This window comes from Trichoplax adhaerens, genomic scaffold, assembly GCF_000150275.1.
Source record: "Trichoplax adhaerens TRIADscaffold_18 genomic scaffold, whole genome shotgun sequence".
Lineage (NCBI taxonomy): Eukaryota > Metazoa > Placozoa > Uniplacotomia > Trichoplacea > Trichoplacidae > Trichoplax > Trichoplax adhaerens.
In genome coordinates, this window is record NW_002060960.1 from 1 (window position 1) to 18,518 (window position 18,518).

The 18,518-nt window shown below is 33.2% G+C and overlaps 1 protein-coding gene across 1 annotated transcript; it reads right to left on the minus strand.

Annotated features, from left to right (window-relative positions):
- Nucleotides 1–17,283: 17,283 nt before the first annotated feature.
- TRIADDRAFT_60811 (uncharacterized protein) lies at nt 17,284–18,249 on the minus strand (the record flags this gene model as incomplete). Its single annotated transcript, XM_002116822.1, has 1 exon — nt 17,284–18,249. One exon carries the CDS (start codon nt 18,247–18,249, stop codon nt 17,284–17,286), a length of 966 nt encoding a protein of 321 aa, XP_002116858.1.
- Between the last annotated feature and the right edge of the window lie 269 nt (nt 18,250–18,518).

Below are 18,518 nucleotides of genomic sequence, written 5' to 3' on the forward strand. Positions count from 1 at the left end.
TTATATGTCATTGTATATTTAATATACCAATACAACGATACTTACAGTCTGCAATATTCGTATGATGTGTATGATTGATATGGAATTATGCGATGATAGAATAATAGAGTTTATATAGTATTGACGTATAGTAAGACACAAGTAGAGAAGAGTAGAGTAGTAATGGTAATTTGTATTGAATGACGATTGAATGGCGATTTAGTGTATAAGCATTGCAGTGTATTGGTGGTTTTAGTATACGTATATCCGTATAATAACCATACGATAATCATTCCATTCGATCATTGCATATATGTACATATCCATTCCATAGTAAATCGCATTGTCGATCCAATAGAAAACCATATATATCAATCAAATCATATAAATAATTTTATTAATAAGAGTAAATGTATTAATAAACGACAGTAATAATAATCACTTTACAATTTGCTGTTTCTAACTTTACCTGGATTATTGGCCATATCATGTAAAAGCCAACCGAAGTTTTTTGTTGCAGGATCTAATTGCAAACATAACAATTGGCAAAAGGAAGTCATTTTTGTTTTATCTTCTTTCTTGGACTTTAACATACTGCACAGCGTTCTGTTTTTTTGTTGTCGAGATAACTTTGAATTGATCACTTCGTACTCCTCCTCTGATATTAAATTCTCATTCTTGATATCAGTTAACAACTCTTCTATAGGTAAATGATCGCAGAGATGATTTTCATAAAAGCGTAAAGCGTTGTCAATATAATTCCATTCTTCCATTATATCCAATCAGCCTGTGTGGAGAGTCAAGAATATGGCTATATTTAGTTTTAGCTATTTCGGTTTTCCATTTTTCACTAGCACAGTATTACGTGCAGTAGACAACATCGTAGCAGTAATAAGCTATCACAGCACTTTCATTACAATCCTATTACTCGAGTCCATTTCTACTGTAATGTATAAGTAACAACAGATTGTTGCACTCCATCTTGACTTGAACGCCTTCAAATTATAGTTTAGTAGTCAAACAAGGACTCATTGTCGGTATACAAGAAGGATTTACAACGTTGCGACATGGAATAATGTGCGAGTATTTCAATATGTCATTGATATATTCGTAAAGCGATTGCTGCTGTATCGTAATCGTCAGGTATAGCCTATTTTTCATCGTCCGAGTAGTTTATTCCCTCTTGTAGGCTAGTGTTATTTGATAGTAATAGGATGAATGGAAGAAATAGGCATCATCGTTTTTGAAACTACTGGCATGGTTTGTTTCTAGATGTCATCATGCAGTTTCATATTACTGTATTATAAACACAAGTGAGTCAAGGACTATCAGTCAATAATTATGAAGACAACATACGTCAATTTAGTACGAGTGAAAATTGGGACAATCACCTGCATAGCCATGACTAAATATGGATTAGATAGTAAATCAAATTTGGACAATCTGCTGATGAAGTATGTGAAGGAAATGCTCTATTCTGTACACTCATTGACTCGTTTGATGGCAGCTATCTACCTGTAAGAGTATCATTGAATTGAGTGATCTGTGAATGGTGTATTGATCTGATCAATGACAGGCTTACCAGACTGATTGGAGTTGATGGCCAGTGGATATCGGTGGTGATCTCCCTGGTTGAAATAGCAGATAGTCGATCAACGATGGGATGGATTCCAGATTAATTGCATTACACGGTACTGGCTATTGGCTAAGCAGGAGAAAGGCAGAAAACGAAAGGGAAGAAAACTGCAGCAAGGCCCGTCAAGATAGCGCAATCAACTGAGGGCTATGTTGGCTACGTTCTCCAAACTAACTTAGCAGTACGTTTCAGCAGCTGGTTGACATGGGCAAGGTAGACAGTGCAGTGTAACGCGTCAGACATGCGATCTACTTGAAATGACTCAAGAATCAGCCTGCACATCCTTAGTATTAGAGATGATCGTCTCTACTAGTCTACCTCATGCGATGACAGTCATAAAGAAGGACGGACATCTTGTTTTATGACTACAGTACTAGAATTAGCCAGGCCCTTCTCCAGTTCTCCTACTTGTACCAATCATGTCCTTCGAGTAATTATGATTCCATTTGAAATTGGGAAAATGGAATAATAATAAATTAATATAATGTTCTCTTCTATTGCATTGGAAGCGAGACAAGCGTGACACAGTGATAGGATTGCATTGGTTTGGAGACGACGGTGTGCCATAGGTACTCTTAACAACCCTTACAGTAATAGCAGGGCGAGCTTTCTTCAACGTTTTACTTCAAGTATCTTTTAAACTACTGTAAGTACCAGTATACAGTGTAGAAGGTAAGAAATGGGCCTAGTTACTTTGTTGATAGCCTGCCTGCCTGTTATCCAATACTCCGCTACGATATATGATATTTTGTTAAAGATTGAAATGATGCAGGAAAGATGCAAATTATGCTATGCAATGCAGCAACTTATTTCACCCGTTTTTTTTACCCTTCATAAATAAAAAAAAGAGTCGTTTCCTTCTAACATAGAACCACTGATTACTTCATCATTACCTTGTTCTTACTCTCCAAACGTGATATAAACAGTAAAATTCTTACATTGTATAACTGATTGAGGTAATCATTGGAGTAGGGTAAAATCTAGTCAATGCAATAGCACTCTTTCACTATTTTGAATCCAACCTTTCAAGAGTCAATAGTACAACAATTGGTTTTCGTAGGTACATGATCCGTTATGACGATCATCTCCACTTACCAGGTTAATTGGAGTTAATGGCAAGTGGATATTGGTGCGGATGTTCCTAGTTGAAATAGAGAATACGATAACGGTGCTTGGAGCGCACACAATCCTCCAATCGTAGCGGATCGTTGATGAAAGATGGGATTGAGAAAAGAAAACTCCAGCAAAGCTCGCCAACTGAGAAGAATGTTGCCAATGTTCTTCTGTATAGATGCGATCAATAGTCTACAGTAGGTCATCCAAAGTGGTGTACAATACACTATGCTGCACTCCACGCTAATAACGCTTGCAGTGGTTGTTTTGGCGCTCAGCGACGGCAAGTAGGCAGTCGGTAAATTACTTTCAGTACTAAATAAGGGTGAGGGCGATCCATTTTCTCGCTCATTCGACTCTATCAATGCAAGCGTTTACCAATGCTGCTCGAAAGCAACTGAGCTATGCGAAGAGGCGGTCCGTATCTACGGATCGGAAGAAATATCTCAATTTCATTGGTTCCTTCTTTTTATTCACAATGGAAAGCAATAACCTATCAAATTGAGTGAATGGAAAGAAGGAACCAATGAAATTGAGATCTGCAGTGTCGCACTGCCTCTTCGCATAACGCCCTTCCCTTAGTAGCACGTTCTCTTCCATTGCATAGGAAGTATTAGAAGTGAGCGTGACACCTTGACAAGATTGCTTTGCCTTGGAGACGACGGTGTGCTATAGTGCGCATTGGCAGTGGTTGCCATGGTCACTGCCTTAGTAGCAGCACGGGTACTCGTTTTCACCTTCTGTAGAAACAAGCATACTGCGTAGAACCAATGAAATTGAGATCGATCTTCCGATCCGTAGATGATCCATGAGCAGTGTCGCACTGCCTCTTCGCATAACGCCCTTCCCTTAGCAGCACGTTCTCTTCCATTGCATAGGTAGTATTACTTAGAAGCGTGCGTGACACCTTGACAAGATTGCTTTGCCTTGGAGACGACGGTGTGCTATAGTGCGCATTGGCAGTGGTTGCCATGGTCACTGCCTTAGTAGCAGCACGGGTACTCGTTTTCACCTTCTGTAGAAACAAGCATACTGCGTAGAAGGTAACCAATGGACCTACAGTAGTTACTTTGTTGATAGCCTGCCTGTTATGATTGTTATTCAATACTCCGATACGAGTATCTGAACCATGTTGACTGCAAAGTTTACAGAGAGAGTAGTTACTACTTAGTCTTAATCCGTTCGTTCGATTGCAGACGTAACGGATGATTGAACAGATTTTTGCACTTTACCATTCTCAAATCCAATTAAGGATAGCATTGCTACATTCTGTAATCATGCTTTGTTGTATTTAATTGTCAGCAATCGCATACACTTAGTTTCCTTGCTAGATTAATTCATTATAAATGGCATGATCCTTGAACTGAAACCAACGTATCCAATACAAAATGCTATTTTGTTCAAGATTGTAATGATGTAGTAATCAAGATGGAAATTGTGCTATGGAATGCTGTAACTTACTTTACATGTTTTGTTTCAACGTACACGTCTTACTTTATATGTTTACTTAACGTACGCATATAAGAAATTAAAATAGAGGAGTCGTTTTCTCCTACAAAAGAATCACTGACTGGCCAATGTTCCTTCATTGAATACTGTACCATCGACAATATTTTTATCAATATTAATATCCAGCACAAAATGATATTTTGTTCAAGATTGTAAGGATGTAATCAAGATGGAAATTGTGCTATGGAATGCTGTAAATTCACACGTTTTTGTTTTTTCATTAACCAATATTCCTTTTCTGATACTGTCCTATGGATATGATTGTGCTGGATAGTGACGTATTTGCACAATCATCAATTCGTTGGAAACTTATGTACTTACCCTTTTCTTTCTACATCCAAGTCAATCTGTTTTTTTTAATCAATGGTAAGATTAAACAGATCTAGTTTACGTTCATAAATTCATTGGATACTTAGTTTCTCACCTATTTCTCTCTACACTCTACACTCTACACGCACAATCTTTTTTTACAAATTGTAGGATGAAACAGACCTAGTTTACGCTCATAAATTCATTGGATACTTCAAAAGACAGATCATTCGCTTGGTTTTAGACACAAATCAACACAAAATCTGCTGTATATTGACTGCTTGAATTGGACTGGGATGACAAGAAGCATCCATTCTGCTGCCCTATTTTCCACTCAATGTTAGTATACACGTCGTATAAGCGTACGAGGACAGACAGGATACAGCACTGATCTCATTTATCCAGATCCATCACATGATGACTTGTAAAGGAGAAGCTCTACAGACTCTTAATTCTCAAAAGGCTAAAACTCTGTCATAGTTTACTTCAATCTTCGATTAAGTTATTATGCTAACTGTACGTTTGGCTTATTGATTTCAATCGTATTTGTTTTATACTGCATACAGTATACCGCCATAAATCTCTTAGAAGAATACTCTACCTATTACTGATTACTTCATAATTACTTATTAATCATTCTGCAGCATATCTGGTAGGATGCCACTACTCGTGGATTGGATATTTTTAATTTGCATTGATCACTTTAGACACCATTCCTCATGGAATTGATAAATGATTAGAACTGTAATTAGCCATAAACCTGTATCAATTGCATATCGATAAGTACGGAAAAGAGGAAAAACGATCTGAAAATTACCTAGTACAGGTTACTACTTGAGAAATCTGTTTTCGTATCGTAAAGCTTCCAAAGCCTCTTGTAGGACGATGGAGGATTGACTAAAAATTTTACACTAAATATTTAAATGAAATATATAGCCTATATACTGCATTACCAATATCTCTTCCTCAACGATTAGGCTTTGACTTCATCAATTTGAAGGCAGAAAATCGATAAATCTTCATCCAAAGACGAATAAAGGATAGTCAAGTACTAACTACGAGCGTAAAACTTAAACGGATGAAAGCTTAAAGTAAAGTAAAGTGCTTTACAGCACTAATGCACTTCTAATTACGATTTCATAATACCATCTTTCAGAAACGAAGTAAATCTGATCTTATTATTACTCCTATGATGAAACTGATATCTCGCCCAAGTCCCAATCATTACTTATTTTATACTATAATAAATATCTAAAATATTGAATTCTAAGAATTAGCTAGTCGTATTACTCGTATGCCTAATTAGTAAATAAATAAAACTACACTTTTAATTAACTTCAAATTTATAAATTCATCGTACCGATGAACAGTAACTCAAATATTAGTTCCTAACGAATTAGAAGAGCTGGAAATATTAGCATCATTCCTATCCTAAGAGTTAAGGTCTCCATTATAATATCATAGTTAGATGGTTTTATTATTGCATTTCCTGAAATAATTTGGAAAATACTACCGTCCTTAATTGTAATTGTCAAATGATTACTTAATAAAGACTAAAATGCACGACTTAAGTTCTCATTTATACGATTAGCATCGATTTTCTGACAAACTGCCAACGCTTACCTACTAAGAATAACAGCCACAAGCATGAATCTGTGAAAATAAACTTCACCTTGCTACTGCATAACCATAATTACTCTGCCGTCGTTTTGAACAAGTATTTTATTTTACTTCTTAGTAGTAAAATGAATATCACGAGAGAATAGTGTTCTAGTGACACACTACTAATGAGAAAAATCTCCTTATTCAGCGTTGTATGCTTGTACATTTTCTGTTCTATCTAGCTCACTTTACATTTGACTTATTTTAAAATCAGAATAAGCTAATGGAAACGATAGCATTAAACTACCTTCTACTCGTGCTGCAGGTAACATCTACTATTTAAACTAGAAGATCTTGATTGCATGGAGTGTAAAACTGTAGATGTTACTGTGTAAAAGCCAGTCTTGAATCATCGTAAATTAAAATTCTATCGTCAAGAGCATATTCTAATTTTACATATCATTTAAATTTTTAGTTTATCCTATTCCTACTTCACAATTACAATTAAAAAATATAATTTAGCACGCTAAAGTTGTTTCCATTTTATTTCAATTCTGTTCCTTTAACTTACATAGCGTTGCATATATCTCTATGAAAACTCGCAAACACTGACAATCTTTTTCACCTTTCTTAGTGAGCGTATTGGGATACAAAGTCCGCCACTAACCGACAGTAGAATTTAAATCAATGATGTTAGTTTAGTATGTGTAATTGTGTAAGTGATCATACAGCCTGAAATTTTGGCTATAAGCGTATCTTGTCAACTTATCAAAACTTGAAATTTTTGTATGGAATCTTGTAGCTTATTTCAGATAATTTCCTTAACGTAGAAGCTACTGTACTTAAGAGGGATGTATTTGTAGTATTATCAATCTAGCTCTTACCTATCATAGCACTTTTTCCCCTTCTAGACATCAAGTATTAACCAATTTTAATGTTTTAGCATACCTGTAGGATAAAATTGATCTATTTCAGTGATCTATTTGTACCACTGCAAATTGATTGGATATCAGTATTTCACTCATGTTGTCCTGTGCATAGATCAATCTTCCTTATTGCTGTAAGATAAAACTGATTTATTTCACACATTATTTACTGTACATCATGATAAATTAATTGAATACTTGACGGATCATTGGCTTTGTTTTAGATATAGATTAGTATAGTAAAGATGCGCTGTGTACTGATTCTACTTACATTGGCTAATCTTCGTTTCTTAATAATTGTGGGGGGGGGGGGGGAGGAAGGAATAGTGTATCATGGCAATACAGTACTGCAAAATAATGATCCGTAGTGGCATCAACTAATAAATTATTTATAATTCGTACAGTCAATAAATCAATTAATGAAGCTGGTATTTTATGCAACGAGTAATATGGCGCTATATAAGTTGCATAAAGGATGCTTTAATGTAAGATCCAGTAAAGGAATTATAACTCCCAAGTATCCGATTCTTTTACTATCGCAAACAGTTAAACTAATAAAGTAATTAAAAGCGTTTAATTTTGACGAATAACTTGAAAAATAGGTAGAGTTAATAGACAATTGCCACTAACTGTAGGCTGTCCTACTATTTTAGAAATGACAACTTAATGCTTCTTCTCCACAGTTCTCTAAAACACGTCCTCTTTTGTACGCCTTTACAAAACACTTAGTCGTAGACGGTTGGGCAAGATATCATCTCAAAATAGTCAGCCGATCCTAACATACTATAATCTTAACAGTATATCTAAGTTATCACACCAGATCAAAGATAGTGGGATCTCCTAATTCGTGAAAATGCTGTCTCACTCCAAAATAACCGTTACGAATTTAACAACTCCATCATCAAAACGAGTCTATTTTTCTTATAAAACAAGTCAATATTACATATAAAAATACTTAAGCATAACAACTAATAGTCTAAGCATATTGCAATAAACATTCAATTACATTTACAATTACAGATGAGAAAAATTAATCGACTAAAAGTTAAAATCATAATTTTGATTGATACTAAAGTTCGAATATATCATTAATTAGGAAAAATAAAATTAACATTTCAGCAATATATATTATTAATTCATTGTCCTATCGTAGAAGCGTTTAATATGAATGATTGTGAAAACTTTGCAGGTTATTCGTTATTGTAAAAGCGATAATCTACAAATTCTTCCTAATAATCCGTTTAACTTTATCCGGATAATCAGTCCTGAGAATCGATATTTATCGAGCCTAAACCTATAGCAGGGTTTCATTTTTAAGTATAGCAATATTATTTTCGTATAAGATATGTTAATAAAAATATAAATGAAATGTATTGCTATTTGTACAACCATTTCTGTACATAAACTTAACTCAAAGATTAGTAAATGTACCTGTAACGCTGATTTATGTTAATAAACATTCTAAAATACTAAAAAACGCCTATCTGCCTGATGCAATTACAAAATTAAGAGCTTATGCAACAAGCTTAACACAGTTCAAAACATAATAAAATATATTAAATCTCAACTTTACAAGTAATAAGGTTTATACAACGGCAAATTTTACACTGTTTTACATTTAAATATCATCAACGATAGCATTAGAATGAGTTAGCGTATGTTAGGATTAAGAGGTTTATAGTGCAACAAGCTTCAGACAGTTTCATGTGGGAATAGATCGAATTGTGTCGTATTAGAATTAATCTAGATAAAGTTAATTTTAGTATCATATATGAAATCAAATTGAACGTGCATACTCTTCCAAATGCAAGGAAAGATATTATCTTTGGGCTTTATAGTATCATAGCTATAGAGCGATAAATTCCATATAATTCAATATAATCCTAATAAAGAAATGTATCGAATTTTACTGTATAACTATGTACTCGTTTGCTAATATATTTTGAAAAGTAATTTTGATAATTAATGAACTTTACAAATCTGAATTTATTGTATCGCAAAATAATTCATTCCTTATCAAATTCCAATACAGATATATATATGGATGTGTTATGTTAGTAAAACATTCTATTACGTTGTAAGAATCGTACTGGTAATGCCTAGCTATGATTTCTATAAGTTATTACATTAATTCTATACTGATCTCTTTATATAAGATTTAGCATAATGTCGTACAGATGTTGTTTTTATTATTGCTATGATTGATCAACCTCGAGCGTTATGTAAGTGAACGTCTCGAACGAGACTAGATTAGGCTAGACTTCCACAAAGTTCTACTAGGCTTTCATTAGATCTTCTCGAACACTCATTTACGAATGAAACTACTAGATGATTATACTGTTGAAAGAACTATCACTATTACTATAACTGAATTCGTAATAACGGCTTGGTCTCTAAACTTTAGCCATTTGTAATAATTTAGCTTTATTTTGCTAAGATACACTAAGGTTGGTGACACTATGAACCAAGATAGAGATTAGGGGAACAACACCAGTTTATTTAATATACTTTACTTTGTAAATTAAAAAGCCGTTTAAGTGAGTCTTGCAATAGTAACAGGTATAACAATACGGCTGAACACTATATGAAACTAACAAGCGAAATGATCTATAAAGTTTACCAAACAAAACAACTTACGATCTCTTCTTAAGTTATACGACCTCTAGTGGTTAGGACCACGACTTCGATTAACACCAAGAACTACAAACAGGACTACAGCGAAGAAGACTCCACTGAAAACAAGACTAAAGTATTCTCGATTATATCACCATTTTATATGCTTCGCAGAGCAGTAGGTGGTCTATTAACTATGAATCATCAATCCTAAAGTATGCTAAAAGTAGTTACAAACTACAATACTAGCAATTAATCGGACATATCTTAGAACAGATTACACCTTACGATTCCCTCACATAGTACAAATAAAGTTAACCTTACAAGTCTACAGTAAATGAATACATAATCTTCTCACTTAAAAGTCACTAATAGTTACAATTATAATTCTACAATGAGATACCGACAATCCTTACATATGACTCACAGACGTCATTCACAACTTAAGGACGCGGTTCACATAAACATTACAAGGATTTTTTTAGATTAGTAATCAACAACCTAAATATGTAACAACGATTACAAATCAAACACTTAAATAGTATTAACTATATTAACTACAGTGGACAGGTTCACATTATACTATCTGACACAATCCTTCCACTATCATCTACACTAATTTGGATATTACTTGCAAGTCCTATACTAAAATCTTAAATCATCTTACAATACATTACTAAATAAAGAAATATTCTATGAAGGAGAATACTAAATATTAACCTTCATTACACATTTGTTAATCCTTTGATTCAATTTTTAGATTTTAATTTTTGGAAAATGTTGTAAGGGTTGATTTTTGAAATTTGAACTTTTCGTTGTGAATTTGAGATTTTGATATTTTATAACGTGACATGAAAGTTACATTAGGAAAATTTAATTGAGAAAATAGAAAATAAGATGGCAAATGACAGAGGTTACGTTGATTGTTAAGTAGTTAGAGTGTTATTTTTATGACTAAATCTTGATGTTTAAAGGTTAACTTTTAGACTTCTATAATGTATTGATGATTAGGAATTACGTTAGAAGTGAAGTTTGATGTATTTTGTAGTAAGATTATTGGTTTTATAGTGTTTTGTGAGGGAATCATGTGGTAAATTGTAACTGAACTTAAAATAATTTTTGTTTTCTCAAGTGGTGCAAAGTAGTTTTTTAAAGTGAATCTTAAGAGCGATTGGTTAATAAATGTTTAGTTTTAAATACTACTGACGGCTCTGCAAAGCCTATAAATGATAAGAGGTTCTAAAAATTAATTCGTTACAAAGGCAGTGCTATTAAATCAGAAAATTTAGAGTAATGTTAAGGCCTACAGCTAATCCTTGACACCGCAAGTCCTCTTAGGTCTAGAGCCACCATCACTCTTACGATTATTCAGGTCTCAATGTGGAACTTATTTTCTACAATGATCAACCACAGTAATCGCAATTCTATACCTCAAAATTTGACTTGACAATAGCTAAGTAAATCTCTAGTGTGGCATAATCACGGTAATTAGCTGAAACAACTAAAATAATCCTTACGGAACAGCATCATTGGCGCTTATAAAGTACAGATAAGAGCTTAGATCTATTTAGCAATGGCAACATACTAGGCTACAAAATTAAAAATTTTCACTTTATTTGCATGCATGAGTATACCCCAAGTAACATGCCATCTGGTATATAAGATATACTACATGCGAAATGTACAAGTACATATGTATATAATAGCGCTGAAACAGATTGCTAACTGAGAATTAATTAAAAAGAAGAATGGTATAGATAGATGTATGCATTCATCTTCAGTAATTTCCACTATGATAGATAATATGTCTAGGACAAATCATTTGCAAAGATTAACGGCATTGCGTCGCAAATAATATTATTCACCTGGAATCAAATTGATAACTATAGAATTACAGCATCTTATAATCAATGTATTTTGAGGACTCTTATGGTTGTTTCATAGAGTGGCTACAGGAAATAGCATTTGAAGCTGCGAGATTAAGATATATCTCGGCTATTATTAGGAACAAGCAAAATCGAATTGTTATTATACGCGTAACACTACTACTTGAGCTATCCTGTCTTGAGGGGTATACGAGTATAATATGCTGTTAAATAAATTCATTTGTCTAGATTAAATCCAAAAGTTAACATACATATCGAGATGTCGAATGAATGATATCAGTCTAGCATGTGGATAAATGAAATTGACGATTTATCTTGGTTCAGTAGAGAGTAAAAACGTCATATTGATCTGATTAAGAACATAGTGCTAGCTAGAAGTTGATATTGAACTGCATTTGCCAACAATTGAATCATCATAACCTATAAGACTTAAAATTCGATATCAATGCTATTGATTTAAAGATTTAGCGCCTATAATCATATAATATAAACTACATGGACGTAAAATTAATGTATGGTTTCGCAAGATAATAAAAATTGAAGATGATTCAATGCATTTCCGTCAGCAATACGTTAAGTATTGAAATGTTAATGAAAGCACTCCTAATTGTGTCAATAAAAAAATCTCTGTTTTTTTATCTTTATAGCATGTTGACAAGTTCATTAGGTAATTTGTTTCCGTGCCTATATTGTACCGTAATAATTTATTAAATGGAATTGTATTATGAATTGAACTGAAGCGAAATAAAAATAGAATACATTACCACAAATTCTATTGACAATATCTATCTTTTACGATCATCGTAGCTATCGCTTAAAATCAATATAGCCAAAGAAAACAAGTTGAATATTGATAGAACCGAGAAATCTAAAACTAAATTTGTTAACGAAATTTCTGTTTCCTTTAAATATTGCCGGTTAATAAAGTATATCTACGTCATACTAAATTTTAGCAATGCTTCAATCTGATATGAAGCTACGAATAAGATTCACAAGCTCAAAGCTAGCCGTTACAAGCCCAAACAGGAAATATTCTTTGTATTATTATGGACTGCATTCGATTAAGGATAAAACAAGTGAATAAAAATCAGCTTGCCATTAAATCAAATAAATAAGCCTTGGTAGCCGTCCTATGGCTAATTTTGAAATTAACTTTGTAATGTTGCAGCTGTGATCGGCTTTTCCACAACCAACGCACGGCATGACATGTATGGAAGATGAAATCAATACGATTGTCATCTTGTCATAACAAATCAATTATCTTCAAGATCTAAAGTTATTATTTTTTATATTTGTTATCGAGTCTAGGTTGTCTTAGTTCATATCTCGGCCAATTCTTTCACTTTATCACTATGTCAATAAACCAAAGTTATATGTTTATGTTTATCACTGATCAAGTACTACTTGCTGTTTTAGCTTTGGAGAAATGCTAATTGTAAATAAATTGCATGGCGATACGATACCAAGGAGAAAGAAATAGGTTGTTCTTTCTGCACATTATAGTAGCGCATCCTCCTTTACATCATATTACAAAAGGGAAGAGAAACTCAATTTCTTCTGTACAGCTATTCCAGCACTTGTAATGCTGCAAGTGATAAAATACTAAAGAGAAAGAAATGTCAATTTTTTTTCTGTATCAACGTCGTATGTTTTAGCTCTGTTTTATGATTTACGAGCGCCTATAATATCGCTTTAAAAAGATTAGTATTTTTTTTAATGAAATCACAGGTTAATACCGAATTGTATCGTCTCTACGCGATAATAACACACGTAAATGGACTCTTATCTGGATTCATTTCCACATATTATTTTCTTAGTAGCATATAGAGTCAATTTCGGTCATGGCTATCAAAATGTGTAGCGATATAAAGAAGTGGATGATTCTTTCAGTATATTATCGAAATGCATCCTACTCAGCGTTCAATTGCAAACCAAAGTGAAAGAAATACTAGATTTCTTTCTGTGCAATTCATCCAGTATTGCATAGTGATGCGATGCGAAAGAGAAAGAAATGTCAGACTTTTTTCTGCGTTAATATTTTCTACTATAATTCCACTTTATGATCTTTATGCAACGTTATTTTAAAAAGATCAATATTCTTGTATAGTAAAGGCATCCGTTGAAAAACAATGCCAATTTATATCATCATTACGCCATATCAATTGATGGGGTTATTTTGGGATTTATTTAGATTTGATATTTTAATAACATATGGAGTCAATTTTAACAATGGCCATCAAAATAGACGAAAGTTCAATATTAATGAAATCACTATCGCCACAAAGGTTACTATGATAGAAAGACAATACACAATTTGTAAAATATACAATACTATTCTAACTCCACGTTTTGCTTATTATAATTAATGCTGTTACTACTTTTCTACTCCTAGTGATTGAAAACAAAAATTCAAAATTTTATTTTATTGTAACATAAGCGACATTATGATGAAAGTATATATATATTCATATACATCTGCTAAGGTTGCTGGAAACAGTCATAAAATAAAAACTGTAATAGTAGAAAAATACAGAAAATCGCACTGATTCCAGTCAAAATTATGATGAAATTTAATCAACAGCTATAACCAGCCCTTTCTGTTTAATTAAATGAAGGCATGTCAATGAATATGACCTAGTGCAAACAAATATTTTGAAGGAGATACAATATAAAGTTCTAATATTGAGATGGGAGTAGATTATTTAGGTATCGCATGTTGGTACATCTGATTTCGATGCAACAAAATGAGATAGTAGTGATGGAGCTACTAATATAGACGATCATGTAGCGTGCGATAAATACAATTGAAACATTTTTTATTTCCTTAGCAAAACCTAGTATAGAACAGAGTAAATAAATGATAACATGAACATGAGATAGCCTCAATACCGGCCGTGAAAACAGAAGATATCACATCATACGCATACAGTATCTTGATGGCAGTTCAAACAAAAGGACTAAAGATTATACATGGCTGATTCTCAATAAATTTTTTTAGAAATTGCATATCATTCTATCAAATTATCTTATTTATTCCCCTCTAAAAATAAATTCTTAAAATCGATACGTGATAGTAGTAAGATAGAGTTTATAACATGTGCTTTATTCCTCAAAGCAAGTATTCCTCTATGGTGGTTAAGGTATACCACCATTGCTAAATTGTGTTTGTAGGAATACCTTGCAAATCAGACAATCATCTAATTATGATTACAATTCCGAGTTTACCCACTATAAACTAGTTCAGGTAGATGAAATGATATTTATATTATGGAATAGCGCCGTCTTAATCCATGCATCATTTAATGGCAACAATGAAGAAAATGGATATAGAATCAAGAAAAAATTACCATTTTTTGCTTACACGCCTATGTCAATATTGCGCTGATGAATACAGTTGGAAAAGTGAATCTTTGAAGAATTGTTTTACATTAGGTAATAACCGTTTTGAAATGAAAAATGATTATTGACTTATAGTTAGCTATAGAAGGAAAAAATGCCTGACAAAATTATCTTTTTTCAGCCGATATGACAATCACGACTGAAAAATAATTGTTACAATCCGGTCGGATTAAATAGAGTTTAATATTAAGAAATAATATCCAATCCTAGTACTCCTATGCTTCTGAAGATCTCATCAGTTGCTTGTTGACGTTATTGAAGGTTTCTAATTCCATTTCGTATAGGATAAGGTTTATTCTCTCTAGCAAAGATTCATAAACAAGAGATGATGCAGTCTAATGAAATCAGCTAGCAGTCACCAAGGTGCGTGCATATAGGACTCTTCTTGCTATGAGTACTTTTGTCTGCCTCATACATTTCTACCATTATACATTGATAGCACAGACTCTATTCAGGATTAAAATGGAAAATTTTTATTCTATTCTAGCATTGATTCTATGTTTTCTCAAGACTTTGATCTATACAAAATCTCACATCAAACAGTATCAGTTATGCTAAAATCCAATAGGCAATGATGACAATGTCACTTTAATAATATTTTAATTATACGATCAGAATGTCCATGATGTATTAATAGAATACCGCTGCAGAAGCAAAATTATGATGACCAATATCCTGTAGGCTAATGATACATGCAAAATTCATAATTTAATATCCTGCATATGTCGTCATGGAGATAAAGGGCCGTAGGAAAGACTTCATTTTCTAATCGGATAAGGCGATTATATATTGAACAAGAATACCATACACCATTGAGCAGGTGCCAGTGGGCATTATTTAGGCTTTATATAGAGGGCCAAAGTTCTTGTTTATATGAATATAAAGTTGATAATGAGCAGCCCAGAAACAATTTAAAATATTGACTTTAGCTATAGAATATAACCAAGCTTGCTGTGTAGTGTATAGAAAAAATATAAAATTAATTAACTATAAAACAAATGGAACAGTAATAATGACAATGCTGGTTTTCACGGATGCTGGAAATATGCAGGAACTGCCATGCCTTGTCTTATTAGTCATTTCCCTGCATTTAGAATTGAAGAAATGAAGGGCATCGATAGAGAATACTTGTGAAAGTGAAAGTCAATTTTTTTAGATACTAATTGAAGATAACAAGAAGAAAAACAGTAAAAATTATTTACATATTGCGGTGTCATGTAAATAACATGGGGACGGCTACAAAAATTTTAAAAATTTTTGTAAAAATTTTTGTAGGATAGATTGCATAAAGCTATGATCTTAGGCTTAATATGATCGAATTTAGTTCAGTTACATAGAGATAGAAAAATCTATTGGATGATGTATTTGGATTACCTAAGATTTTATGCATGAATATATGAACAGTAATAGAGTTGCCATAGTCTACAAGCAATCAGTGAGGAGTAAGATAAACCAAGACATAATTATTCAATTACGTACGTAAACAAGTTTACAGAAATCATACGATATTGAATCAGTACAGCAATATAAACATCATAAAATTTTTCATCCTCAGCAGAAAAAATTGCTAATCTATATATGCAATCAGTCAATTAAAACACTGCAAGCTAGTAGTTTAAGATATCATAAAATAGTTTATGCAAATTTATTACAAAGGTCCAATCTACTAATAGTAATTTCAAATTTGCTTTCAAGGACCATTATACTTCCGACTGCTATGTTGCAATGAAAGTGCTTAAAGCTCTATTTTTGCCGGAGATATTTAATATTTCGTGCAAAAAACGAATAAAAGAATAATTTCCATTAAATAAAGTGAAGGCAAGTTTTGTAACGAAGCTGTCCATCTATGTCCTGCAGCTAACAAGGGCCAAAAGATTTTGTTTCGTCTCATGCTATTATGGAAGAAATTTTAGCTTAACACGAATCCATAGGATATTGCATGCAAAAGCTTTGATAATATCTATCTTAGTGGTTGCCACTGCTAGTCTATAATAGGCTCAACCTGTACGCCATTTATTCAATCATTCGCGCAATATAGCCGTAAAAATATCTTCATAGTTGGTTTAAATCAATAGCCAAAAAATGAATATGATCCATTTTAGGATTATTTATGATTGAGATGACAGCATGCAGCTGTGAGAACGCCCACCATTTCATTTTTCATTTGCTTTATAGATACTAGAAAATACAACAATTTTTCCCTCCAAGTGTTGATGATAGCTCGTTGAATGTCTACCAATTCATTTTCAGTTGATTTTTGGATACCTAAAAATACAAAAAATTTCCTTTCCTATAGCTAATCACATCCATTTTATGTGGTACTACTATCCTTCTGATTGTTGACGGCAATTCGTCGAACATCTTGTACGCTACTACTACTAACGGGTATTGGTGATACTTTAGTTAAAGATCGGCCACGTATCCGACGACAAAAATTGGTTAAAATTTTACGAAAGGTACTTCTAAACGTGGAATTCATCAAGTTATATATGAAAGGATTAATGCACGAATTAAAGTAGCCAAAAGCGACTAAAACATTGAGCGGTTCGCGCATACTGTCGGAGACGGATTTGTCTGTATATTGCATCAAAAAAATGCCATAGATTATAGCAGCTGGTGACCAACATAATAATAAACAACAGACAACTAACATAATCATGATAAATGCTCTCTTTTCTTTCTTAATTCTTGCTTGTTTTAAATGACGTAAAGCTCCAGCGACATCTTGATTATGCAAAACAATATTCCTCCAGATCAAGGTATAACATATAATGGTGATAGTAGCAATAAACCAAAACCAGTAGAAATGAATGAGTGCAAATCGAATATCGTGTGGCCAGTTGAAAACCACTAGGCAAGTTTCCGTAATGGCCAACAACCATAAGGGAGGAACGATATATTTAACTTCCTTCCATGTTAGACGCGGTTTGTCTGGATAAACGATGCCTCTATAACGATCAATACTTATTACAGCGAGTTGAATTTGTGAAGACGACACCCCGGATAAGGCCAATTCGCCAGCTAAAAGGGCTGCACGGGGACGAGGATCTTGGAATAGACCAATTAAGGCGATAGGAACCGTAATATCGCAAACGAGTAAATCGGCAATAGCAAGTGATAGGATAAATCCATTGGTAGCCGTTTTTAATTTGCGATTGGTTAATATAGCAATACAGACTAAGATATTGCCAATAGTGCCAAAGATGAAAGTAAATGATAATGTCGGGATAAGGATTACTTTACTGGTTAAAGATAGATTTCCTGCTACGAGAACCATCTTGGAAATGAGCTTGTCTTGATGAATAAAAAGGGTAGGAAGGATTTCAAGCACTTTTATAACGGTTTCTGCTCGAGAATAAATCTCCCAATCAATGACCGCGACGAACTACCTTAGAATGAATCAAATTGGTGATCACCACCTAATTCCTGTTGCGTAATCTGTTGAAGAAGATAAATGTTACTATGAAAGGCAGTCAATATTTCCCTGGGTAGGTTACGTAAATATTCTTGCGGTCTTTTATCGTTTAGCCGGTAATATTAATTGTA